The following is a 24,456-nucleotide window of genomic DNA, read 5'->3' as shown; positions in this document are numbered from 1 at the left end:
GTGTGATCGCCACCTCATTATTTCACTTATGTCCCATGTCATTAAGTGTTACGTACTGTCGTGGGCAGAGAACTATGACCGCTCAAAATTGTTTCCACTTCAAGGAAGTACAATGTATTAAGTTCTTCCGTCTGTATGATGAGGCCAAATAGAACTATAAATTAATAACTAGGCCTGTACAATTTAATGGTCCACTCCTAACCGCAGAAACTGGCTTCTTATATAATGTTATACAGGGTGTCGGACTTTGACAGCTACCTCGAAACGACGTAAATAACGGAAAACGGACAACTTACGAGGGAGAGTCAGTAAATAGGTCACAAATGGAAGCAAAACAGCTGTAATGGATGTAATAGGTTTCCTATGTGTATCACTAGGTAGCAGTACAGTCCAGTTTCGTGACAGTCTAGGTATCAGACGCTCATGCGCATGTTCAGAGGCTGGTTTCAGTAGTCAAAATGGCGACCTTACTTGGGGATTGTACTACCGAAGAGCAGCGTTCTGTTGTGAGTTTCTTTCTTTGTGCAAAAGGACTCAATACGAAGGATATTCATAAAGAATTGTTTCCTGTTTGCCGTGGGAAGTGTCTGTCGCGTAAATCGGTTCACAAATGGGCTGAGAATTTCTCTCAAGAACGTTCGAAAGTCGCAGATGATGCCCGATGAGGTCGCCCCTGTTGAGATTGCGACAGAAACAACTGTGTAGCGGGTGGAAGGGTTGACTCGAGCTCACAGATGGATAACGATAATGTAGCAACTACTCTGGGGTGTTCCCGTGGTTTAGCTTACAGCATAATGCATGATCGTTGGAAATTTCGGAAAGTGTGCACACGGCGGGTGACCAGAGAACTGAAGGATGGAGAAAACATTAAACGAATGGGTCTGTCCTTGCAACATCTCTTACGGTATGGAGATGAAGGACAAGATATGTTTAACAGGATTGCTACTGGGGACGAATCATGGGTGCATTACTACAAACCGGAAACAAAGCGTGCTTCAATGCAATAGAAACATCCTAGTTCACCTTCAACCAAAAAGTTTAAATTTACGCCATCAGCTGGAACGGTTATGCTTACCGTGTTTTGGGATTCTCAGGGAGTACTGTTGGCCCATTTTCAGAAGCGTGGTGAAAATGTGAATTCTGCATCGTAGGGTGAAGTTCTGTTGAAACTTCGGTATGCAATTCACAGAAAACATCCGGGTCAACTGGCAAGAGGGGTACTGCTTCATCGTGACAATGTCAGACCCCACACAGCCCGAGCAACCCAGGAGAGAATTCAAGGACTGCAGTGGGAACTTCTTGAATATCCGCCGTACAGCCCGGATTTGGAACTTAGTGACTTCCATCTGTTTGGTGCGCTAAAAACTACCTTGGTGGCAAACATTTCGCTGATGAAGATGAGGCTGAAAGGAATGGGCGGAAGTGGCTGGGAAAACAGTCAGAAGACTTCTATGCTGCGGGTTTCGACGCACTGGCAAAGCGATGGGACAAACGTATCAGTGTTGAAGGATATGTCGAGAAAAAAATATTTTTTTGCAGGTTCGAATATCACATGTTTTACGATTTACGTCCATTTGTGACCTATTTACTGACTCTCCCTCGTAATTATTCAATTTCACACGCAGATTCCACCATTACAGACTCCCATTGCGTTCATTGGTCAGACATGACCTCAAAGTTCGCACTATTGCCATGTTTGTAATTGGAAGTACATAAAACGTTTTATACAGCATTTGATTTTTTTGCGAGCTGTCTCAGTGAAGATGATCTTGCATGACAGTAACATATCCCGTTTTAACAACATGAAATCAATACAAGGAAGCAGACTGGATTATTTAGATGACAATGGACACACTCATCCCTCGGCTCACAATTGTCTAGCTAGTCAAGATACCCGCTAGCGCAACCCTGTCTAGTGCCGGATGACTCCAGTCTACATCTGAAGCTCATTATGCAGTTAAGTCTAAACATTCCCAGCAACCTGTTCTCCATTACTCCTACTGCTTGCAGCAAGTGTTGGGGTAGAAGTTGCCGGATGGGGATCAGCTCATTGAGGGATTATGACGATATGCTGCACGCCGATTAACACAAAAGCACACGCACATCCCATGGCTCTGCATGCACTGGATGGGACCGGAAGCTGCGGCCCCTGAGGTTGCTGTTGGCGCCATTATGCCAGTAAGGTGTGCAGGTCTTGTTGGATTTAATCCCGAGAAGAGCAGTGCTTATAGCGTACCAGTGAACAGGAGGCCTTAGTCATCAGTATCGTCGTGAAAGCAAATCCCTTGACCGCGGCCGGAAATCTAACTATAAAATGTGTTTTAAAACATGCAGAGTGGTGAATCAGCAGCACGACAGTTTTTTTTAAGCGTGTCTTCAAACTCCGGCTAAAATGATGTACGTAGAATATCGAATACACGACATGCAGTTAAGGACTTATACAGTACAACTGTAATGCTGCAGAACTAGTAGCTGTCGCCCTCTTTGAATGTAGTCAAGTGCAGTATTAAAATTTTATGCGACAATCTCCGCTTAAAAGCTTTCTCCGTCCAGGGAGTGAAATATACAGGAGTTGGACAAAATAACGAAAACACTACATATACTGTACACATTTCATTACTAGTATGGTGTTGGACTACCTTTTGCCTTCAGTACAGCCGAAATCCCTATTGGAATGGACTTGTACAAGTTTTGAACAGTCTCTAGCGGAAATGTATACCATTCTTCTTGATTAACGCCTTCAAGTTGCTTTAGAGACGTTGCAGGTGGGGGTGTTGGACTACCTTTTGCCTTCAATACAGCCGAAATCCCTATTGGAATGGACTTGTACAAGTTTTGAACAGTCTCTAGCGGAAATGTATACCATTCTTCTTGATTAACGTTTTCAAGTTCCTTTAGAGACGTTGTAGGTGGGAGTCTGTTCATCTGGGCATATGACACGCGCGTTTCCAACTGTCTCATGTCCAAGTTTTATGGTTCTGACACCACCGTTTACGCATCTGAGCATAACTTTCAGTAATCAGAGGTTTAGCAATTCCAGACCTACAGCGGACGTTGGATTTGTGAAGCTCATCCCAAACAGTTTTTGTGGAAACAGGGTCTTCAAGATGAATATTCAGTTCTGCTGCCCTGTGACCTGTGCTGCAGTAGTTCTGTGATTTGTTCGAAACAGTCCTCCTCAATGTACGACATTTCTTCTGTCAGTGTTGATTGCCCACCCTGAAGATGGAGGCGATACGTTACTCCGAAACGTCTGTTAACAAAATATCTGCACGGCGCCATACCCCAGAAGACGGCATTCTTCTTTAAGTTCTTCGAGAATGTAATTCTGGTATGTCATTGTTGTTCCCAAATATTTGGACTTCGCCGCATTTTCGTTTGTTATCTAATTTTTTATTACAATTCTGTCGTGAAATATTGTGAAGAGACATAATATATATAGGTTACTTTTACAGTCATCCCTCCATATTTACGAATTCGGAGATCGCGGTCGAGTTTGTTGATTATTTAACGCTGCTGGCAGTATCGAGACTATGCAGCGGCGATGACACGATGATTAATGAATATGGAACAGCTGGTGGAATGAAAATTCGTGGTGGATCCCGAAGTACTGGGAGAAAACCTGCAACATCTCTCGAATTTTTTATCTTTGTATGTTTCCGCACGTCCAGAAGAGAGTGGGTGATCTTAGCGATGTAAGTGAAAGTGTTAAAGTTGTGAAGAGAAAAAAGATCAATGTATAGTTCATTAAAAAGGGTACATACATAGGCCTGAATGTATCAAAGTTCATGCATGACCCAATTCACTGACAACTCAAGAAACGTACCCACCGCGAATTCGACATATGTCTGTATACTGTCTCGTCCTTGTCCAGAAAATGTCCGTAATGACGTAAGACAGGGCCGTATAAACTCAGATGTAAGATAAAAAAAAAAAGGCCAACAGCAGGCGTAAGCCAGCCACTGGAACGTGCAGCAAGACTTTGCCATTAAGCCACATACATTTATAGTGATCAGTAAAAGGTTTGAGGTTCTCATTGTGGTGAATGTTAAGACTTCCAACGTTTCAGAGGAGCTTCCTGCCTCAGTCTTTAGGCCCAAAATGAAAGAAGTAGGTTCCTTCGAAACGATAGTAAGATCCCGCCAGACTGCATGGAATCACATTCCAGAAGGCCGCAGTCTTAAGTATTTATAATTATGTAATTATTAATTGCTTATCCTCATACACATGATCGTAATTCACTGGGTACGTTTCTTCCGTCAAGAAAACATTTCTATCGCAGTCTAACGGGTAGCATCCTCGTTTCGTATTCAGGAGTCAAAGAAGCTTTTATATATACTGCAAATCGGGCAAAACATTTCGTATAGAAATTATAGAAATTAACTAGAAGAAGTAAATTTCCCGTTTTTTCCTCGGAACATGGTTGGTTTCCTCATCAGTATGACAACATATAAACTTTAAAGAAGGAATGGCACTTAGGTAAAGAAAGTGAAGTATAGGCTACAAGTAGTACTTGAAATGATTTCAATATCATCCAAAATCTCTACCGCAATAGTTGCACACCTGCTTTATCAGCCGTGGCTATCGTACATTCTGGCAATCGTACGGAGTAAATTTCATAATAAGTATATGTGTGTTGTCCGTGACGTGAGCGGTAGGAAACAGGAAACAAAAAGCAAGGAAAAGAGGGTACAATCTTACCCTACTAGACTAGACTATCTATTTATCTATGGCTCTATGGTCTCCTGGACCAAAGAAATCACGCCTCGTCAGATCCAAAGAAAAACGATACTCATTATATTCTTTGACATTGACGGTTTGGTGCACCATGAGTTCGTCCCGCCTGGACAGAGAGTTACTGGTCATTCCTACGTGCAAGTTTTGCAGAGGTTGCGCGATTGCAGTTCGGAGGAAGCGGAGCGACAAGTGGCAGGGACAGTGGTTTCTGCATCACGATAACGCACCGAGCCACACATCGCTTGTTGTGCAACAATTCCTCGCCAAGAAAAACGTTCCTGTCATCGCCCAGCTACTGTACTCTCCGGATCTCGCTCCGAGTGACTTTTGGCTGTACCCTACTCTGAAAATGGGCCTCAAGGGGACACGTTTCATAACCATGGAAGACAGCAAATGGAATGCGACTGCCGAACTCCGGAACATTCCAAAATAAGCCTTCCGCCGGTGCTTCCAGCAATGGCAGCAAGTGTATCAAGTGTGTATGTGTGCAAGGGTCCTACTTTGAAGGTGATTAGGTAAACGTTGCCATATGTCCTACCATTACAGTGCAATACTACCATTCCGGAAAGACTTTTGACTGCCCCTAGTAGTTTCCAGAGTCTCTTATATGGGTGCTGCAAGGGTGTATTCGCGGCAGAGGTCACCAAAGAGGCTAGTGGAATATTACAAACGTCGGATAAAAAGTAGTGGCAACACCTCTATAGTTCTGAAATGACTTTATTACTTACATTCCTTCAATATAATCGCCCCCCCCATGTGTACCACCTTCCACCAAATTTGTGGAAGGCGTCGTACACCATCAGCGCGTCCACTTCTGTTGATGTCCAGCAGTGACCGCCCTACAGCATGAAAAATTTCCTCTCTTGTGTTGCAACGTGTCCCTCGCAGTGGTTCTTTCATTTTGGCAAAGACATCATAATCGCATGGACTCGTATCGAGTGAGTATGGCGGATGTTGCAGTATCTCCCATCGCCAGCGGCGAAAGAGATCCTTGACAGCCTCAGCAGTATGAGCCCTTGCATTGTCATGAAGGATGGTGGGGTTCGTTGCCAACAAGTGTCGTCACTTTCTCCTGAGTGCTGGACGTAGATGATTACGCAGGAAATTGCAGTAGTAGGCAGGGTTTACTGTCTGTCGTTGAGGTACAGTGTGATGCAGTATCACTCCATCAATGTCATATGCCACAATGAACATCGCCTTCACATTACTATGTGTAGGACGCACTTTCTTTGGACGAGTAGAGCCACGATGCTTCCATTCATTTGATTGTCGCTTCAAGTGCGGTTCGTATGAGTGAGCCCAAGTTTCGTCCAGGGTGGCGATTCTTCCAAGAAAGGCGTCACCTTCCTTCTGGCAGCGATCCAACAAGTCCTGTGCAATTGCATAACGTTGCCATTGCTGCACCTCGGACATTGTACGGGGTACCCAACGCGCTGCAATTTTGCGGTATCCAAGAATATCGTGCAGAATGTGGAGCACGATTTTGTGACATACACCTACCTCAGCAGCTATCTCCCGCGCAACCCATCGACGACTGACATCCAGCAAAGAAGCAAGAAGCTGAATTGTCAACATGGGCTCGTCCTGAATGGCATCCCTCACTTCACGGAACAATTTCACCCATCGTGCCACTGTGCGATATGGCAAAGCAGCATCACCACATGCTTTTCGCAGTCCCTGATAACAGTTTTGTGCACTACGACCTCGTGCAACAACCCAGGAGCGTTGTTCTTGTTTCGCAAACATGTTGTTAGGGTGCTTGAACTGGGCTCCTGCACTTCAAGACGATGCACAATGCAACTCAATGAAACACAAGCAAAGCCACTCACTGCACTACTTCAACTGAACTTCTGCTATCAGCTACAGACGGCGCTAGTGCCACCTGACGCACATCTTTCATGTTGCAGCAGTGTTGCCACTACTTTTTATCCAACCCTTGTATGTACATTGTGATATAACTACGCTAGAATAAAAGGCTAGTCTGTAGTACTATAGGAAGAAATATGAAACGATTTAATGGAAGAGCGGAGATACAAAATTTGAACGGCACCATTTGAATTTTACTTATTTGTAATTTAATGATTAATGTCAATAGCTCAGCCTGTGTAGCGTCGAATGGTACAATTAGTGAATAATTAATTGGAAAAGACTTGCAAGGTACCATTCGTGGCCTACGTTATGTACTTTCCGCATTTGCATGAAGGGATTGAGGAAAACCACGAAAAACCTCTTTCAGGATAGCCGGTCTCTTGACTGAGATTTGAATTCAGAGCCTTCCGAACACGAAGTACGAGTGTTAAATCACCCGACTGAGACCTTGGATATACCATCTGGAATATGAGCAGTAGACCAAGCCATGTGTTTATAATTAAGTGGATTTACAAAGCCGTTTACTCTTCCTATCTCCACCATACACGTGTTTCTGCCCCCTGGAGTATACATGCCTATTAATAGCGTGTTTTGTGAAAACTAATGAAGTGTTAGTTTTGGCAAGATGATAAAGGTCAGCTAAATACACAGGTCACAGTCGATAGAACACATTGATTTACATTCCCGATGGTCGTCACTGTGCAGTGGACAACGAACAGAACGCTTACACAAGAAGAGAGAACACTGACCTAATAAAAATGCTTTCCTCTGCGTCATGTACTACCAAAGACTAAGGCATTAAAATGCGTTACAAGCTCTAATATGAATGGCCATGCGTACAGGGGGCTTATATCAGACTTTAAGTACACGTTACTTTCACAAATTGTGTAAAATGTGCACATATTAAATTAAGAAGATGGAAACGTATATTTAGAAAACAATTGTGGCGCTTCGCGCTCTTTTGATTACTTATCTTAAAAACCGCTAAATGGTGGGGAAAATTGGACTGGATTTAAAACATGTGTATATATTTATTTTCTCCGCGGCTTTGTTCGATACATGTTTCGCTCCGATAAACATTTAGCTAGGTATACTTGATTTACACCAGAAATGCAGATAACTATTGTGGTTGTCATTCATTTTTTGCCATAACTGGAATCTGTCGACATATTTTTGTGAAACTTCCCATATGCCAAATTTAATGAAAATCCTTTCAGCGGTTTTCGAATTGTAACATGCGGAAAGACGGATCGGCAGACATGTCGAAGCTGGGCGCATTTTTGCAACTTCTTGTCGCGAACACACCGAAGACGAAAGATTGAATGACTTGTTCCTTGACTGAAATTACTGTAGCACAAAACTGTGATGTATGAGGGGTCAGAATCAATAATAGATTGTACCAATCAAACCCCTAAAATTGCACCAGGGTAAGATGAATATCGATTCAAATGTAAACATCATTTTGAAGAGATCGCGCATATTAAAGAACTTCGGGAGCTTTCGATTGAGAAAAAGTTCTGAAGCATGTGAATGATTTAGTGTACTTACTATATATCCGGTTCTATAGAAATGATCGCTAAATCAACCCATCTATCGTGACTCATCATCATATGCAAGCAATTTACTTTCTTCGGATTTTAGCTCTGAAAACTTTGCACCCTACTGGTCACTGTGATCGCCAGTGTCAAAAAAAATAAGCTGGCTAAATCTTTGCTGTAAATGTATTTCAGTGTGCGTCCATTGTTTCTTCCGTCAAAATTGCAACACCTTTACATTCTATACTTCAACACTACATGTTTAGGCGAAATGAAAATAAAAACAGTATAGCAGTTTTTAACACAGTTTTAGTAAAATATCTATAACACAAGACACACCTGAAGATGGCCGCTTCAGGCCGAAACATGTAGTGTAGACGTGTTGCAATTCTGACAGAAAATAAACAATGGACGCAAACTTGAACAATTGCAGCGGGATGCTGAAATACAGAATCATATTTCAGTGTATTGGGTGACGTCATATCAGAGGGACTTAATAATAACAGAGCAAAATCTGTTAGATCTTCGTTAAGTTTAAGTCTGTCAAAGCCATCTTCATCCTTCGTAGCAATGCGAAGATCACTACAGTGTTCTTCGACAGTTTCGGAATCCATAATTTTAATATCGGAAATGTGCAAAAACCTTAAGATGTCACAATGCTTATCGTTACTTTTAAACAGTTTTGTTAAAGATTTAATTGCGACATCAAGTAGACAATAATTCTAATCTTTTTTTTTCGGACCAGTAATTTTTTCATCCTTCCGTTGGTTGTCAAAAGTTTCTTATTTCGACGTACTCCCACACGTTTAAACAATTCTAGTATTTCGATAATTGTTTGGAAGACAACCATATTTTCAATAGCTGTGATACATCCCGAAATTTCTAAAGAAGCACAAAAACAAAACAAACTCCGTGATTTTAGTCCTCAAGCGAACTATACCGACCGAGCGAACGCCGCTTGTCGGCGAAGTTTATTGCCAACTTTTGCGGGTAGAGGTTGTCGCGTGGTCAGCGCAACGAACCCCCACGGCCGTTAATTTCGGTTTTCTAGACCGGATCTAAAGAATGACTCAGGAGTAATTTTGATACCGGTACCTTGTTCGTTTTGTGAAAAACATCGTTCCAGATAACATTACAAATAAACTTAAAAATAGATGTTTTCAGTAACATTTTCTTCGTAGCTTATCAGTTATTTCTGTATCGATCTTGGACACTGTCTACTAATGCATCATAGATTTGCAGTAAATGATAATGCACTGATTTTGCTGCCTCTGTTCTCGACTGACAAATTCCCCATACTGACTGGCACCTCTGAATGTGAGAGAAGTGAAATTCTTTTCTTCGTTTGTTAACGCCTGGGGGAAAAACTGGTAAGCGGCGTCGTTAATTAATAAATATGGGATAGCACGAGCAAGGAAGAAAAATTCTTAAACGATTGGACAAAGAAATACCTTGTTATTTGTAAATTCCCTCACAAAGGTTTCGCGGACATACCCATAAAGTTAAGACATTTGTAATATAAAATTTGCCCTGATTTTTAACTTTATTCTTAAGTAGCTGTTATTCATCCGAATATATTTTCGTTTATTTCCTTATGTTAATAGTTTACAGACCATAACCTGTACCGGTAACTTACATGTATAAAATTATAATTAAAACTAACCAAATTAAATATTGTACTTTCAGCTAATATGCATATGTCTACCGTCCACATAACCTTAAAAGAATATAATATAACAGCAGGAGGGCCGATATGGTCAAAACAGGTTGCTAAAATATTGTGTATAATTGACAATTGTCTACACAGATAGTACGAGTATACATGCACATGTCATTAGCATTAACTGTTAGTACAATGCTTACCTGTTCGCCGGCTATGTTCCGATCAAATTATTTTGCAATTCACGGACCGATTTAGAATACACATAAATACGTGCTAATAGTTTTATCACTGTGCCTCATTCCCTTTGCTTTATCACAGGTAGACAAATACACCATGTGCATAGACTATTTTGCAATTTTCAAATGGCGTCGGCAACTGAAGTTAGTAACATAGATGTCGGTAATTGTGTTATCTCATTCTGCTTTCACGCTGGTATTTTGCTCGGCTTATTAGATCCTGAATATGTAAGCTGTATTCCTCCAAAACGTCAGATGACTATACGGTGTTATATGCTATAAGATAGTACCCTTCACAAACACCGCGGTGAGAACCTCAAATCCTAAAATGCGCTACATTGTTAGCTTAGTTAACTGCTTGAATTAGTTGACGATTGGCAGAACTGTCGAGCGGTTTCTTAAAATTCGTCGCCCGCGTACTGAAGTACGCTGTGAATGAATAATAAATAAAGAATACATACATGTATAAATTTATAAAGTTTAAAACATTTTATTCCTGCTTTTAAATTTGGTATTCCAATGTAATTTTGCTTTTGGCGCCTGAGGCAGTCGTCTCTTCACCTCACCCATCGATATGGCCCTAAAACACTGTGCTCAACTCTTGTGGCTGAAATTACTACTAAAATTTCGTAACATAGAGCAGTATAAAACTATTTTTTGAAGTTATTAATAAATAGATGGATGCACTATTAAGTCTTTTTTTTTATTTTATGTTAAATTTGGACCCATCTCTTAAAGTGTATCAGATAAAAGTCTGTTGGTTTTAACCCCTTCCAGTACTACTTGATTTTCACAATTTGAAATCTGTACAAAAAATTAATTCAAATATCTCAAAATAAAGACAATGGGTGGAATTGTCCAAACATTTAAATACCACTTATTGACAGTACTTTATAAGGAAGGTTTATCTGCATGCTTCAGGACATCCTACAAAATTCAGACCAAAAATCTACATGATAACAGGTTTTTTATTCATCTCAGAAGATAGAGTGATACTGTATTATTGCAGGTAACCAAATTACAAAAATAATAGGGCCTTCTGGAAGAAAATTTACATAAGTATGACCAAATGATGTCATGCAAGTAATTGTAGTAGAGGGATCACTGAAACCAGATTTGAGAATGAATGGAAGCTTTCATAGGAACTGAATCTGGTGAAGTCTTTTTGGGCAGTCAGTATTGCTGGTATGGAAGAAATTTCACACTCAGCTGGTGATCACCTAAGAAGAGATAATAAAAGATTTTTCCATAGGGACCAGTGGAGGGCTCTGGTGAACATGGTAATGAACCTTTGGGTTCCGTAAAATGCTGGGAAATTCTTGAGTAGCTGCAGAATTGGCAGCTACCCCAGAAAGGCTCAGCTCCACGATGACCTCACAGCCCAGTTACTTCAAAAGTTGGAGCAGCATACTACATAATTTATTTGCAGTTCCAGTTCCTACAGATGATGAAATTTATTCCATATTTATAATATTACTATTGATATTATTTTACCGCTTTACATATTATGTTTTGACATCTTAAACCACAGTGGTAATTATGTGTACTACATACTCATACAAAAAAAAAATGCATTTTTCCAGATTTTCTTATATATATATATATATATTGCATAATTCTTGCAATAAACATCAGTCATTTCTCTAAACAGCATGAACTAACTAGTCTTTATAATGGAGACAAACTGTGTTTTCTGGGAGTGCAAACAGAATTTTTATATGTTATTTAGATAAACTTCATGTTTCAGATGGTTATTAACAGAAACATTGTTTAACTTGTATATCTTACTGGCACATGACATCCTGTTCTAGTTCATTATCCCAGGGCTCAGTTTTACTTGAACCCAGCAATAGATTTGTTATAAATGCACAATAAAGGAACCATAATAAAGGATGATGTGTCACTGAAAAATCTAACAAGATTGGCAATGTGTTCTTGTACATAATGTATATAGAATTTCTAATGGTAGTTCATTAAGCTTACTTGCAGCCTGTTTATCAATTTATGAGTGTCAGTAAAGCAGTTTATTGTAGGTAAATATGGCTCAAAATTGGAACTGCCTGACAAACTTCAGTAAAAGTTGTGTCTACTTAAAAAATCTGTTGAAGGTTTAGGTGCTGATACTAGTTCACGGACAGACAGATGGATTGACAAGCACAACCTCAACATAAGACATTCTTTTTTGCTTCCTAAAGAGCACGTAACAATTTCACCATCAGCTTCTCATACATGTCTTCCTCATGTTCTCTTCATGCACTACATCATTTTCTGGTGACAATATGTCAAAATACTAGAAAAGGTCTGTATCAGTAAGGGTTCTAAATACAACTGTAAATGATGGTGTATGAGACATTTCAGCTGTTATATACCCATTACTGATAATTAAATAATAAAACCATCAAGTATAACATGTAACTGTTAAGACAGTTTATCAGGTAAGACATGGACCAGTAGGGACACTTCAAAGGCTTACATGATGAAGAGGCGAATGCTTAGTATATACAAGTTTCTAACACTAACATTTACATTTAAATCCCTTCTATAATTGAGAATTCTCTTAACTCTCAATCATAAAGGGATTTTAATTGTATTGATGAATGTTACTGCTAGATATTAATGTATTAATGAGCAGAGTATGCTGTGTAGCATATACTAATACTTTATAGTTTTTATCCTGTGTAACAAATACTGACAGAATAATACCAGTACCTTTTTCTTCCTTTCAGTACTGCACAGTAGCAGTCACATTTATTGTTTGCCCTCATTTTCGGTTCATCAGTCAATGATCCAGAGTAAAATTCCGTAACAGTTAAGAAAATTTGTTGGTTAAATGCTCAAACCACTGTCCCCAAAGTAATCTGATATAAAAATTTCACTTGTATTGTATGTCTTGTATGTGTATAATGGTTAAAATTAATATATATCATTTCACAGTTTCAGCAAATCACACAACCAACTGTCATAGAGCAAGCTGCCTACATACTTATTGCAGCTGGGGCATTCATGTTCTTAGTAAGTTTCCTAGGCTACTGTGGAGCATTACGTGAGTCCAGATGCTTATTGACTTGTGTAAGTATCGTTGTAATTTGTTGCCTTATGAGACGTAATAATTGCAAACCAAAAAAAATTTACTCATCCTCTAACTCCATGAAAACTGACACACATAACTGGCACTCAGAGTAACCTAGTGTAACAGCTACTAGGTGGTTAGTTTTATGTGATGGATGGGCAGATAAATTACAGCCCACTGGCATGAAAACATAACCAACCATGACTTGCCATCATCAAGCTCTCGCTCTACTTTGACATTATTCACATCAATCAGAAACATACATGCACGATGGTTATACATGTTCAGATGTTCATCAGAGCACAAGAAGGTCTACAGAAGGAAACAGAAAAGCTATACAGTATTTTCATATATATATATATTGGATAACCCTTTCTCTGCTTTGCCATTTTTTTTGGATAAGAGGACAGATAAATTTCTTTCAGGCAAATGGACTGTGGACATGCATAACCAAAATATGTCACATAAGTTCTTGTTAGGCCACTTTTCTTATTTTATAAGATGGTGGCAATGATGTGTGATATTGACTAAACTAAACTCCATGGCTTTAGTCTGCAAGCGAATTATACTTGTCAGTCAGCAGAATCACTTGTCGGCGAAGTTAGTACCAGATACTGACAGTTATTTTATTTACTATATGAGTATAGCAACACAAAGTGTGTAAATAAGCAAGTATTTTTTTTATTGCTAGTGGGGTGGGACTATGTCCCTTGTACTGCAGCCACTTCTGGCCTATTGTACCAGCCCCAGATGATAGGTGAGGGTGATTGTGGAGCAATTGGTGGAATGAAGATTGGCAGGGGAAACCGAAGTACTTGGAGAAAACCTGCCACAGCACCACTTTGTCCACCACAGATCCCACCTGACCAGACCCGGGATCGAACCCGGGCCACCGCAATGGGAAGCCAGCGACTAGCCGCTTGAGCTATGGCATGGCCCAAATAAGCAAGTAAGTAGGATTCAGATAGATAAAACATGTAGCAAAATAAAGGAAAACCAATATTTATACATGCATTTATGGATAGTCAGGCTATGTACCAACAGTTTATAATAGAATTATTTTTATATCTCATGAGTAAAGCTCCATAAATTAAGCTATAAGTAACAGTTTTTCTTAAATTTACTTAAAACAATTCTAGTGAAAATACTGTTATCTTATTCTTTTTCTGTTTATAGTATGGGGTGTTTCTTCTTATAATTCTGCTGATGGAAATCACTGCTGGAGGTTTAGCTGCAGCCTATAGAAATGAGGTAAGAGTTCTCCCCCCCCCTCACACACACACACACATATAAATTTGATGTGATAGAGGGTTGTCGGCTACTACTGGAGAATATTGCTGTACCATCAGATTCCTAGCGAAACAGAAAGTAAAACCACCATCAGTTCTTTGTAGGTTAAGTGCACAATATGGGGAAGAGACCCTGTCAATGATAAGTTTTCTGAAAGCTGTAAAGAAGTTCAAAACACAGCTATCAGCTGGCAAGATCATGTCAAGTCTATTTTGTGATTCAGAAGAAGTGATAAATGTTGATTTCCTTCCACACTGTGTAACAACTAATGCACCACATCAAAGTAACTTGCTTCACAGTGGTGTGCACCAAGCAATTTGGAAGAAAAATCCTGGTAACTGTCAAAGATCATCCTACAGTATGACATCACTCATCTACATATGGCAACTATGAGGGTTGGAACTTTAATAGTGGCAACTAATTATTTTCAACTGATACAAAATAGATTCATGTTTCAAAGTTTTACTGTCCTTCAATGTAGTCACAAGCATTGTGTACAACCTGTTGCCAGTGATGTGGAAGTCGTCTGGAATGTTCCCAGATGAACTAAGTAAAACCTTAAAACTCAGCCAGTATAGCCAGTGACCTGGCTGAGATTGGAATCGAGCAATCCCATATTCATGTCTTGAGTATTATCTCTAGACCAGCCTATTTGGGTCCCTATTTATGGTGGAATATAGATGCAATATGTATATCCAAAATATGCATACACCAGATTGCATGGTTCCATAACCCAGAAGAATACAGTATGATTCTATACTGGCATGAAAATGTCAAACCTTTACAAGCTTGAAATTATGTACTGATTCTAAAATATCGATTTTTGGTATTGTGTTTGTTTCAGGCTGAGAGAGAGACACAAGCTTTCTTGAAATCCTCCGTTAACAAATACTATGCTGCCAAAGAGAAGGATGCTGTAACACTCATGTGGGACTACATTATGGCCAGTGTATGTAAATCCATGTTCTCATATCACTGGCCATTAATGAAAGAGTATTATCCTTGGCTCATCTTCTTAAACACACTAAATATGCGTTCTTTCCTGACAGTAAGACAGCCATTTTCACGCTCATGTAAAACAAGTGAAACTGTAGTTACATAAAGTTGAATCTTTAGCTATCTATATGCCAGACACAAACATAAAAAATTATGGACAGACTTGTAACAGACATTCCACATATTTAATATGCTCTTGAATTCTTCATGGATATAATTTTCAGTGTCCCTGTCATTTGAAATGATTGAACTCGGCCATATTTAAAGAAAGTTATCCTTATACTGTGACTCTGTCCTGCATTCTGGTGACAAGACAATAATACACAGTATAAGTGTGGAATGCAGACTCTTGCTTTGATAGATCATACATGATAAGTGTCTTAAAACATAGTTATCAAGGAAATATTTGGACCTGAGGATAAACTGGGCCCTTTGGGGCAGTACGCAACAAGGAACTTCTCAGTTTATACTGGTCACATAGCAGTGTTAGAATGGTGAAATCAAGACTGAGGACTGAGTTTGTAGCAACGATGCAAGGAAAATAAGAAATATTTACAGAATGTTGGTGGGGATATCTTTTGGAAAATGTCACTGGGAAGACAAAGAGATAAAGAGCATAACATTAAGATGGATTTCATGGAAATAGGTTGTGAAGATGGGAAGTAGATGGAGGTGTACATCCATTTCCCCATACATCTTCATGATGTGGTGCATTATTAAACAAGGACACAACAACTTTATACTTTCAGGTTCTATTTACTTGAGAATGGGGGCACGCAGTAGCATAGTTGGTTGAGGCACTATGCTATAAGCCAGAAGGTCGCAGGATCAAATCCTGATGATGTCATTGGATTTTTTTCAATTTACGTAATCCTTCCAGCCACACTATGGCCCTCGAGTCGACTCAGCCTCTAACAGAAATGAGTACCAGGAATATTCTTGGGGGCAAAGGCCAGCCAGCCGGCGCGTGAAGCTTACCGGCATCTATGAGCAGATTGTCTAGAAAATGTGTGAACCTCAACATCTCACAACCCTATGGGCCTCCACGGCCTCTTACAGGGATACCTTTACTTACTTATTTACTTGAGAATCACTTTAAATGTGATAACCTCAATTATCTGAAATTCAAATGACATTTTTTTTCCTTGACACTAATATTTGTTTGCTTGTTCACTTTTTTTCTGCAGATGAAATGCTGTGGTGTGGAGAACTATGAAGACTTTAGAGAGTCAAAGAAATGGACTGAGGGAAATAAGTCAATCCCAGATGCATGCTGCATTTTAGAAGGTGATGTAGCAAAATTTCAACCCAAATATAAAGACTGCCCATACAAACCATCAGATTCCAATTCCTACTGGAAAAAGGTATGTGTATATTGGGGCTACATGTTTTTATGAGCAGACAAATCACAGTTAATGGTGCCCAGACTTTAAACACATGGACGTTATTAAGTAACAATATAATAGCAACGGTTGAATGGATTAATTGAGTTCTTTAGTTTTATGGTTAACAATGTATGCTTTAAAATTACACTTAAATGAGTGCAGGAATGCAAGCTTAAAGAAGCTACCTGTATTACAGATTTCTTAAAAATCAGAGTTATCTTTTCTCTCATCACAAATATTATTGTAGACAGTGCAAAGTATTGATACTTTCAAGTATGGTGAAAGTAGTTACCCTGTGGCTAACCACCATGCCAGGAAGGCATATGCAGAAACTGAGGTAAAATTCCATACATTCTAAATCTTGGCACTAGATTGTGAGTGGTCAGCTTTACCCTTCAAGAAAGAGCTTCTAGTATCTGCTGTCTGAATGAGTCCAGAAAGAGAAAATTCACTGTATATTCTTAGAATAAAAATCCACCCACTCAGCCTGTCATCCATCATTGAACTTATTCATCATGTTTAAAATTTTGACAAGTTCTTTAAAAATGCAGTTTCTAATTTCTCAACTCTCTTTCATGGAAGAAATTAGTTTCATTCTGAAGCAACTGAATTCAGGAGCACATGTCAATGACAGGCACACAGTGGCCTGTCATTCTCAATTCTTGTACTTGTAGGACAGCATCTTGTTATGTATTCTCACAGTATCTTTCATGCTTTAGTTTATTTTTCTAAGTTCTCAACATAGCCCTCTGGCTAAATGCATATCATGTTGCAAAATATGTTCTGTTGCCTACACAAAATGCACTTTTTTACATTTCAATTTTGGAGCACAAGTTAAATGCACTTTATGCACACTGGATCACATAAAGGTTGTGATGCAAAGACCAGCAGTTAGGCCAACCCCTCTTGTATGTATATCCATGAACCTTTATCCAGTAAAAACGATTTTCTTGTGCACATTATATACTGAAAGTATGTTAAAATATAACAATACTAGCCCTATAAAGACTCAGAGAAAGGCCTTTTTTTTTTCCAAAAAATATTTTAAAGCAGAAAGAACCTTGACTTAACCATATAAAAATTCAAAGGGCTTGCAACAAAAATGTAAGTTCAAACTACACCACAAAAAAAAATTGTTTTGGAAGCTCCTGGACTCAAACAGGATACCTGGAGTCCATTTGAAATGATGGAACAAATTTGCACATGATGCAGATCCAGCTGAATATTTCTTATAGTTTTCACATGCTTCTTTACAATTTGTGGTAACAAATGGTAAATCAGAGCATTATTGTTAAGATTTGCAGTGGCCAGAGTGGAGGTTTGTGGGTTCAAGCCTTCCCTTATCTCCGAAATGTTAAGAAATTAAAAAAAACACATTTGGGGGGGGGGGACTAAAGTTAGTCACAAGAGGATAACATGGAGATAGAGACCCATTCTTGTCAACAGTGTAATTTTTGGCAATCTAAATAATAAAATTAATTTATTCTTAAATGGTCTGTTAACTTATGCCCAATATTAAATTCTGAATAAGCTAACAGAAGCATTCACATGATCTGAAACAGGCAAGTGGTTTCATAGTTCTGGACATAACAAGGGGGGTTAAAATATTGCTGTAATTGTCTTCAGTTTCAGGTAATCTTATCACAAAAGTATAACTATCAATAACTGTGTGGATGCTTGAGTATATACAGTTAACAATTTCAAAGTGCACATATTGTTTTCCAAAGGTCTCTGTGTCTCAGTAGATGAAATTTAATTAAATACATTAATGAACTGCACAGCACTCTTTGAGGCCTGCCTTTCCATAAAATGTTTGCTGAGATTCCATTGCACTAGTTGGTCACCCAGTAATTCCCCCTAAAGATCTAAGATTGGTGTAAAACAACTAACTGCTGGCTGTAGCCAACCTTCAGGAACCAGTTCAACTTCAGTGGAATTGCCAGGAGCAAGGCCAGGGCTGGGTGTAGTTTCTTGAAGCAATACTGCATCCCCCACTGAATGAAAACCTCTATTTGGTATAAGAGAAACCATTCCCCCAGAGATTTGTTAAATAGGGATTTCTCTGTACTTGACCTTAATCATTTGGAGCCTTAAGTTCATCTAAATAATATTTAAAAATCCATTTCCCACACTTCAAACAGCACATTAGGTCTCCAGTACAGAGACCAAATACTTAAAGATGTTTAGGAAATCACTGCTGTTTCTTCTGAAAATTATATAAAACACACAGATAATACAGGCAAAATGCATAACTACTAAATGTTAAAACAGGTGGCACATACTATTACCACTTTGCTTTAATATGTTAAAAAGCATACTGCTGCTCAGATGTACGCTTCATTCATTCTGCAATTGCAATAACAGCAGTGTTTTGCGATTAAGTTGTATTACTGAGGCTTGTAGAACTGTTTTCTTGATTATTTCATACATACTGCAACTTAAATGAAAGCTTATTAAGTTGCTGTACTCACTTGTACCTTTCTACCAGGTGCAGTGATCTGTCATCATATAATTCAGCTGCCAGATCATGGTTTGTGATGATGGAATCCATCATATCTGCACTCTTCCTCTGCGGTATCTTGACAGTAGGTGAGGGATGGGCATGTCGAAATGAGATCATAACATTATATTGACAAAAGGTTGTTTATTTTACAAATTGTTTACTACAGCTTACATATACAAACTGAACTCAGTCAGCAAATGTTCTACTCAACATCTCATATTCACAGTAATTAATATACTTTGCTAATGAAAAGTGGGAAATGAAACTGGTTCGTACTTTTAACATTAGTGTCATACACCAATTACTACTTTCAATATTTAATCCCAAAAGTAATATCTGCATTATAACATACAAAAGAAGGGAATACTATGAAAGTGATATCCTTGAGACTTCCAAAATGATATGAAATCTATATAAAATGTGTGTTCAATATAAATTACTCTAGTCACTCTGTTGATTGTGTACACATGCATACACACGCACAGTGAAAGGGAAGGATGTATTATTTTATTTCGGTATCCTGTTTTCTGGAACATTAGCAAAGTTGAATTGTGTGATTTTACTGCTTATTTATAGACAAGTAATGACAGCTGCTGTAAAAAATTCAGTACGCTAAGTCCTAGAGATATTCATCCCCTAGTCTACCAACCTGAATTGCTGGGTTGACTGCCAGCAAGACTGCACTCACATCTCAATGGAGAAGTCAGTATAAATAAGCTTTTCAATCTGCTTGGTGTTTTTCCAGGGCTGCTACAATACATTTGTAGAACTGGTTATGGAGAACATCAACATAGCAATTGGAATAGGTATTGGATTAGGCTTGATCCAATTGCTGGGCATCATTCTAGCATTCTGCTTGTGCAAGTCCATAAATGGATACATCAAATGAAATGTCTGTGCAGCTGTCAAGAAAAGAAAAACAACCTGTGTTACTGAACATTTTGTGATTTTTTAAAGAAAAACATTTAGGGTTAATTGTTTTTCTTATTTTAAAATTAAGTTGTTATATGAATTAACATTAAACTGTATTGTTCATCATGGAATTCAAAGTAGTTCCTTCCCACAAGAAGTAAAAATAATTTCTCGAGATGTACATAAACTTTGAAGAGAATTCAAAACAGACTTGACATATAAACTTCTCTGAAAACTACCATACTTCAATGTGAACATCTTTCAAAATTTTATTTCTTGTCAACTTTGACTGCAAGCGTGGAGCATGGAACTAATATAATCCAAGACACATGTAAGATATAAAGACTATATTGAAGAACAAGAAGTACCTACTGAACATAATATAAGAAGCAGATCTTAAAGAGTTTAAAGATCTTTCTAAACGACAGGTATATTTTATTTCTTGGTATCTATTTAGCTGTGCCTGAGGACTGATGCTTATATTTTGGTACCACAAGTAGATAACTTGGATACTGTAATGGACATGCATTGAATCACTCCAATTTATTGTACCTAAGCAAGCAGTGAGTTCCATGTTTATGAAAGAACTTTCTTGTGGTGCTACAGCAACAACCAAACAAATATGCACTGTATACCATGTTATTGGTATCTGTTAAATGTGTTATTCACATATAATCTTCAAAAACTGTGGCAAGGTTGGTAGTCATTTTCAATATTACATAAGAACTGATCTTTAGTTTTCCATCCTGTTTTGTGTTAATACAGCCAGTCATTTTAATAACCATGTACACAGCGATTAATTGATAAATATATTAATAGTTATTTATTGTAAGACCATAATATGTATAAATTGTACTGATCTTGGTCAGGTGGTGTATAATTTACAAATAAATACTTGTTAATGACTATAAATTATATACCACCTGATGATGATAAATATTATCAAAACTTATCAGTCTTGAAATAAATAACTTGATATAGTCATGAATTAACTACTGTATATTCTGTTGATAAAACAACAGTATAACAACTGTTTGAATACACGCTGTAAAGTATAGAAGGGAAATCGAAACCCTGTATGGGGCGATGAAAAGTCAGAGATGTTATGAAAAACTTAAAATGGACATCATAAAGAAAGATAAGATGTTCTAGTAATTTTTGTATATAATTGCACCATGTACCTTGATTAACATGCCAGTATACTACAAACTATGCAAACTGTGGATGATTCATATAGATGTAACGTCAACTGTTTGCATTACGTGTGTAGTTTGATAACATATTCAACTAAGCAGTTCATTATGCCTGTAACTGAAACTCTATCAGGTCTTATTATAGACCATATTGCCAAAAGCGAAATTCTAACAAAAGGCACTTATATGTAAGATGGTGCAGTAAGATTTATTTCATTCAGTATATCAAATTACATTCCATGTTAGAAGCAGTGCACATTTCTGTTAGCATGATGACTATGAACATGTACGAGTTCTCATACGTTATACTTAAAAAGTGAATGTGTAGTGTCAATGTCCTTAGTTCAGAAATCCTGTCACCCACCACCTTCAACCTGTATGTACTTTTTCACAACATAATTTCATATGTTTAATTTTGGATCAATAAAAAACAAAATGAAGTAGTTCTAATCGTCTACAACAGGTAAAATTGTGATTGTGAAGGCTCCATAAATTTTCAACATATTAAAATGAGCTACATTTCCTGTTGTAAAAAATGTCATATTTAGTCCTACATGTTTAATACATGACACCCTGACAACTGTTGCCAAATTTTGGTCTTGTATTGTTCCATCAAATAACACAAGGTGTGGTTATGTCTTGGACCATCTTCCTTTGCATTTATCATGCACTTACTGGCAAGATGTCTGTTATTACAGTATCGTCTTTGAAAATCATTAATGTGACAGATACTTTGTACACATATCAAGCAGTGAAAAGTTTCCATTAACTTCCAATTCTTGAAAAAATTCTGGGACAACTAACTACATAATATGGCTGGTAAAAACAAAATACATCTCGTAGTCTCTTATAGTAAGACCCTATATTAACATTATCATTCAGGAACAGTAACTAAGGGATCAGTGGTCATATTTTAATATGTCTGAGAATAGGGGATTTTACATGTCCTGCTTTTACAGGGCTTGCAGCCGTACTTCAACTCAGGGTTAACAGTATTAGTACTGGTGGGGGAAAGCATTTCTCAGCCAGCTGGACCAACTATGTGGCACATGACCAGTACAGTTTAACATGTATATAATATCCCAATGATACAACAAGTATCTTTGCCAAATGTTCTTTCACTTTTAAAATAAATTAGTATCCTAAAGTGGGGAGTACTTGCAAATTCCTATCTGTAAAACATCATTTTGGCAAGTTGATCAATTTCTGCATATGAATTTAAGCTACCAAATGCAAATCTTTCATACTGACTTTGTAAACTTCTTTTTTTACATTTTCTCATATAGCATATTTTTGCGTAGTTATGATGGTTCAATTTTCGTCAGAAAGAAACTATATTTTCACATAATTATGTTAATCTCTCTGTTTTAACCACAAATGAGGAAACAAAAATAGCATACTTTCAGAAGACAGATCACAATATTTAATCATCTTTCACTCTGCCGACAAGCGGTCGTCGCTCGTTTGATGTAGTTCACTTGTAGACTACAGGCTGTGGAATGTTCTACCTTAGAAGTGTATTGTTGAAAATACAGATTTGAAAGAAAAAATGACAATCTTTCAGTCAACTTATTTGTATGTTATCAGTGGGAAAAATGTAAACAGCATACATTATTACACGGTATTTTCTTCTGGAAACCAGTCTGAATATAAACAAACAGAATAATGTACATTATGAAACTTTCTCCTCACTCACTCCATGGGACAGTACTTGAGAAGTTAATATAACAGTTATATGACCTAAACATTCAATACTGTTAACAATATGCAACAGGTCCCAACACTAAGTCATGTTATTCAGTCCGTATCCAGCTAGTTTCTCACATATGTAGTATATCTGAGAAGGTACTGTGACTGGAAAAAGCAATCTTGAAGTTTGGTTTTATATTTTCAACCCCCATGATTATGAAAAAGTGGTTTTTGGAATGCCTGTCTGTAATGTATGTATGTATGGACATGAACCTTGCTAGCACCTGAATTAGGGTCCCTTTAGATGGATTCAAAATCACAAAATGGTGACATTCTCAAAAAACAGATCAAAAGATTCTGATTAAATTTCAATATTGTATCAATGCCATATCCCTAAATAAAACTGCAGAGGTGGTACCTCTAGGAAAATAATGGTATGCGCACTATGGGCTTAAACATTAAATGTTGCTCTTGTTGTAACCACCCCCTTGGTCATCCAGCCCATAGCCGGTCGTTATACCTACTACGCTATCCTAGCTCCTCTATTTCCTACCAGTGTAGCGTTTATTATACACATTTAAGCTAAGGCACAGGTCCTTAACATCCTAGTCTTACAATCTGACTGTGTGACTCCTTTCTAATCACAAATATAGAAGTTTCATTTCAAGGGGCACATTCTGGGTTTTTGGGTGAGGCTCAGCAGTGTACCTCACACACACACAAACTGATATCAGAAGCTGCTTTTCCAAAGTGCTTCCAAATATATAAACAAAGAATAACTTTGCATACAACTACCAAAGGGAACTACTCTGATGGGGACAACCGTAATTAACTGCTAACAGAAATCTTAACTTATTTACCAAGTCATTCCCGGAACTTCTTAGCCATGTCTCATATCTGTGTGCTTCCTAAGCCTAGCACACATAGCTGAAAAATTTCACCCAAAACAATTCAGCATTTCTCAGAAATATCAAAGTTGTATTTCTCTCAGTCAACTGTACCAGCAAGCTTCAACCTATATACAAGGTGTGGCAATAAAGAAACCGGATTCATGCTCTAACCCTTTATTAAAAAAAAATCAGACAGTCGAAATGTTATCCCCTTCAATGTAGTCCCCTCCCCGATCCCTACACCGCTCCATGCGAATTTTCCACTGTTGGAAGCAGTGCTGCAGGTCATCTTGTGTTATGCTCTTCAAGAGTTGCGTCGCTTTTGCTTTCACTGCATCCACGGACTCGAACCTGGTCCCTTTCAGCGCAGACTTGATTTTTGGGAAGAGAAAAAAGTCGCACGGTGCTAGGTCCGGAGAATACGGTGGATGTTCCATCACTGGAATGTTGTTTTTTGCCAAATACCTCTTCACAGATAGCGCGTTGTG

At 38.2% G+C, this 24,456-nt stretch overlaps 2 protein-coding genes across 5 annotated transcripts in view; one reads left to right on the top strand and one right to left on the bottom strand.

The window, feature by feature from the left end:
* The window catches only part of LOC111874379 (CD82 antigen), an 83,259-nt gene extending 61,226 nt beyond the window's left edge, over positions 1 to 22,033 (top strand). Inside the window, exons 4-8 of the mRNA XM_023869843.2 lie at positions 12,975 to 13,109; positions 14,287 to 14,361; positions 15,245 to 15,349; positions 16,584 to 16,760; positions 20,030 to 22,033. Coding sequence (XP_023725611.1) covers positions 12,975 to 13,109; positions 14,287 to 14,361; positions 15,245 to 15,349; positions 16,584 to 16,760; positions 20,030 to 20,173 — 636 coding nt within the window. The 3' untranslated portion in view covers positions 20,174 to 22,033. The remainder of the gene's footprint in view (positions 1 to 12,974; positions 13,110 to 14,286; positions 14,362 to 15,244; positions 15,350 to 16,583; positions 16,761 to 20,029) is intronic.
* Positions 19,411 to 24,456, bottom strand: part of LOC111874377 (mediator of RNA polymerase II transcription subunit 14) — a 70,838-nt gene continuing 65,792 nt past the window's right edge. For all 4 annotated transcript variants that reach the window (XM_023869835.2, XM_023869836.2, XM_023869837.2 and 1 more), the window contains one exon: positions 19,411 to 20,186. The gene's annotated coding sequence lies outside the window, so the exon portion shown is untranslated. The remainder of the gene's footprint in view (positions 20,187 to 24,456) is intronic.

The sequence above is a fragment of the Cryptotermes secundus genome, unplaced genomic scaffold, assembly GCF_002891405.2.
Source record: "Cryptotermes secundus unplaced genomic scaffold, Csec_1.0 scaffold197, whole genome shotgun sequence".
NCBI lineage: Eukaryota > Metazoa > Arthropoda > Insecta > Blattodea > Kalotermitidae > Cryptotermes > Cryptotermes secundus.
This window is presented reverse-complemented; position numbering and strand designations above follow the sequence as displayed.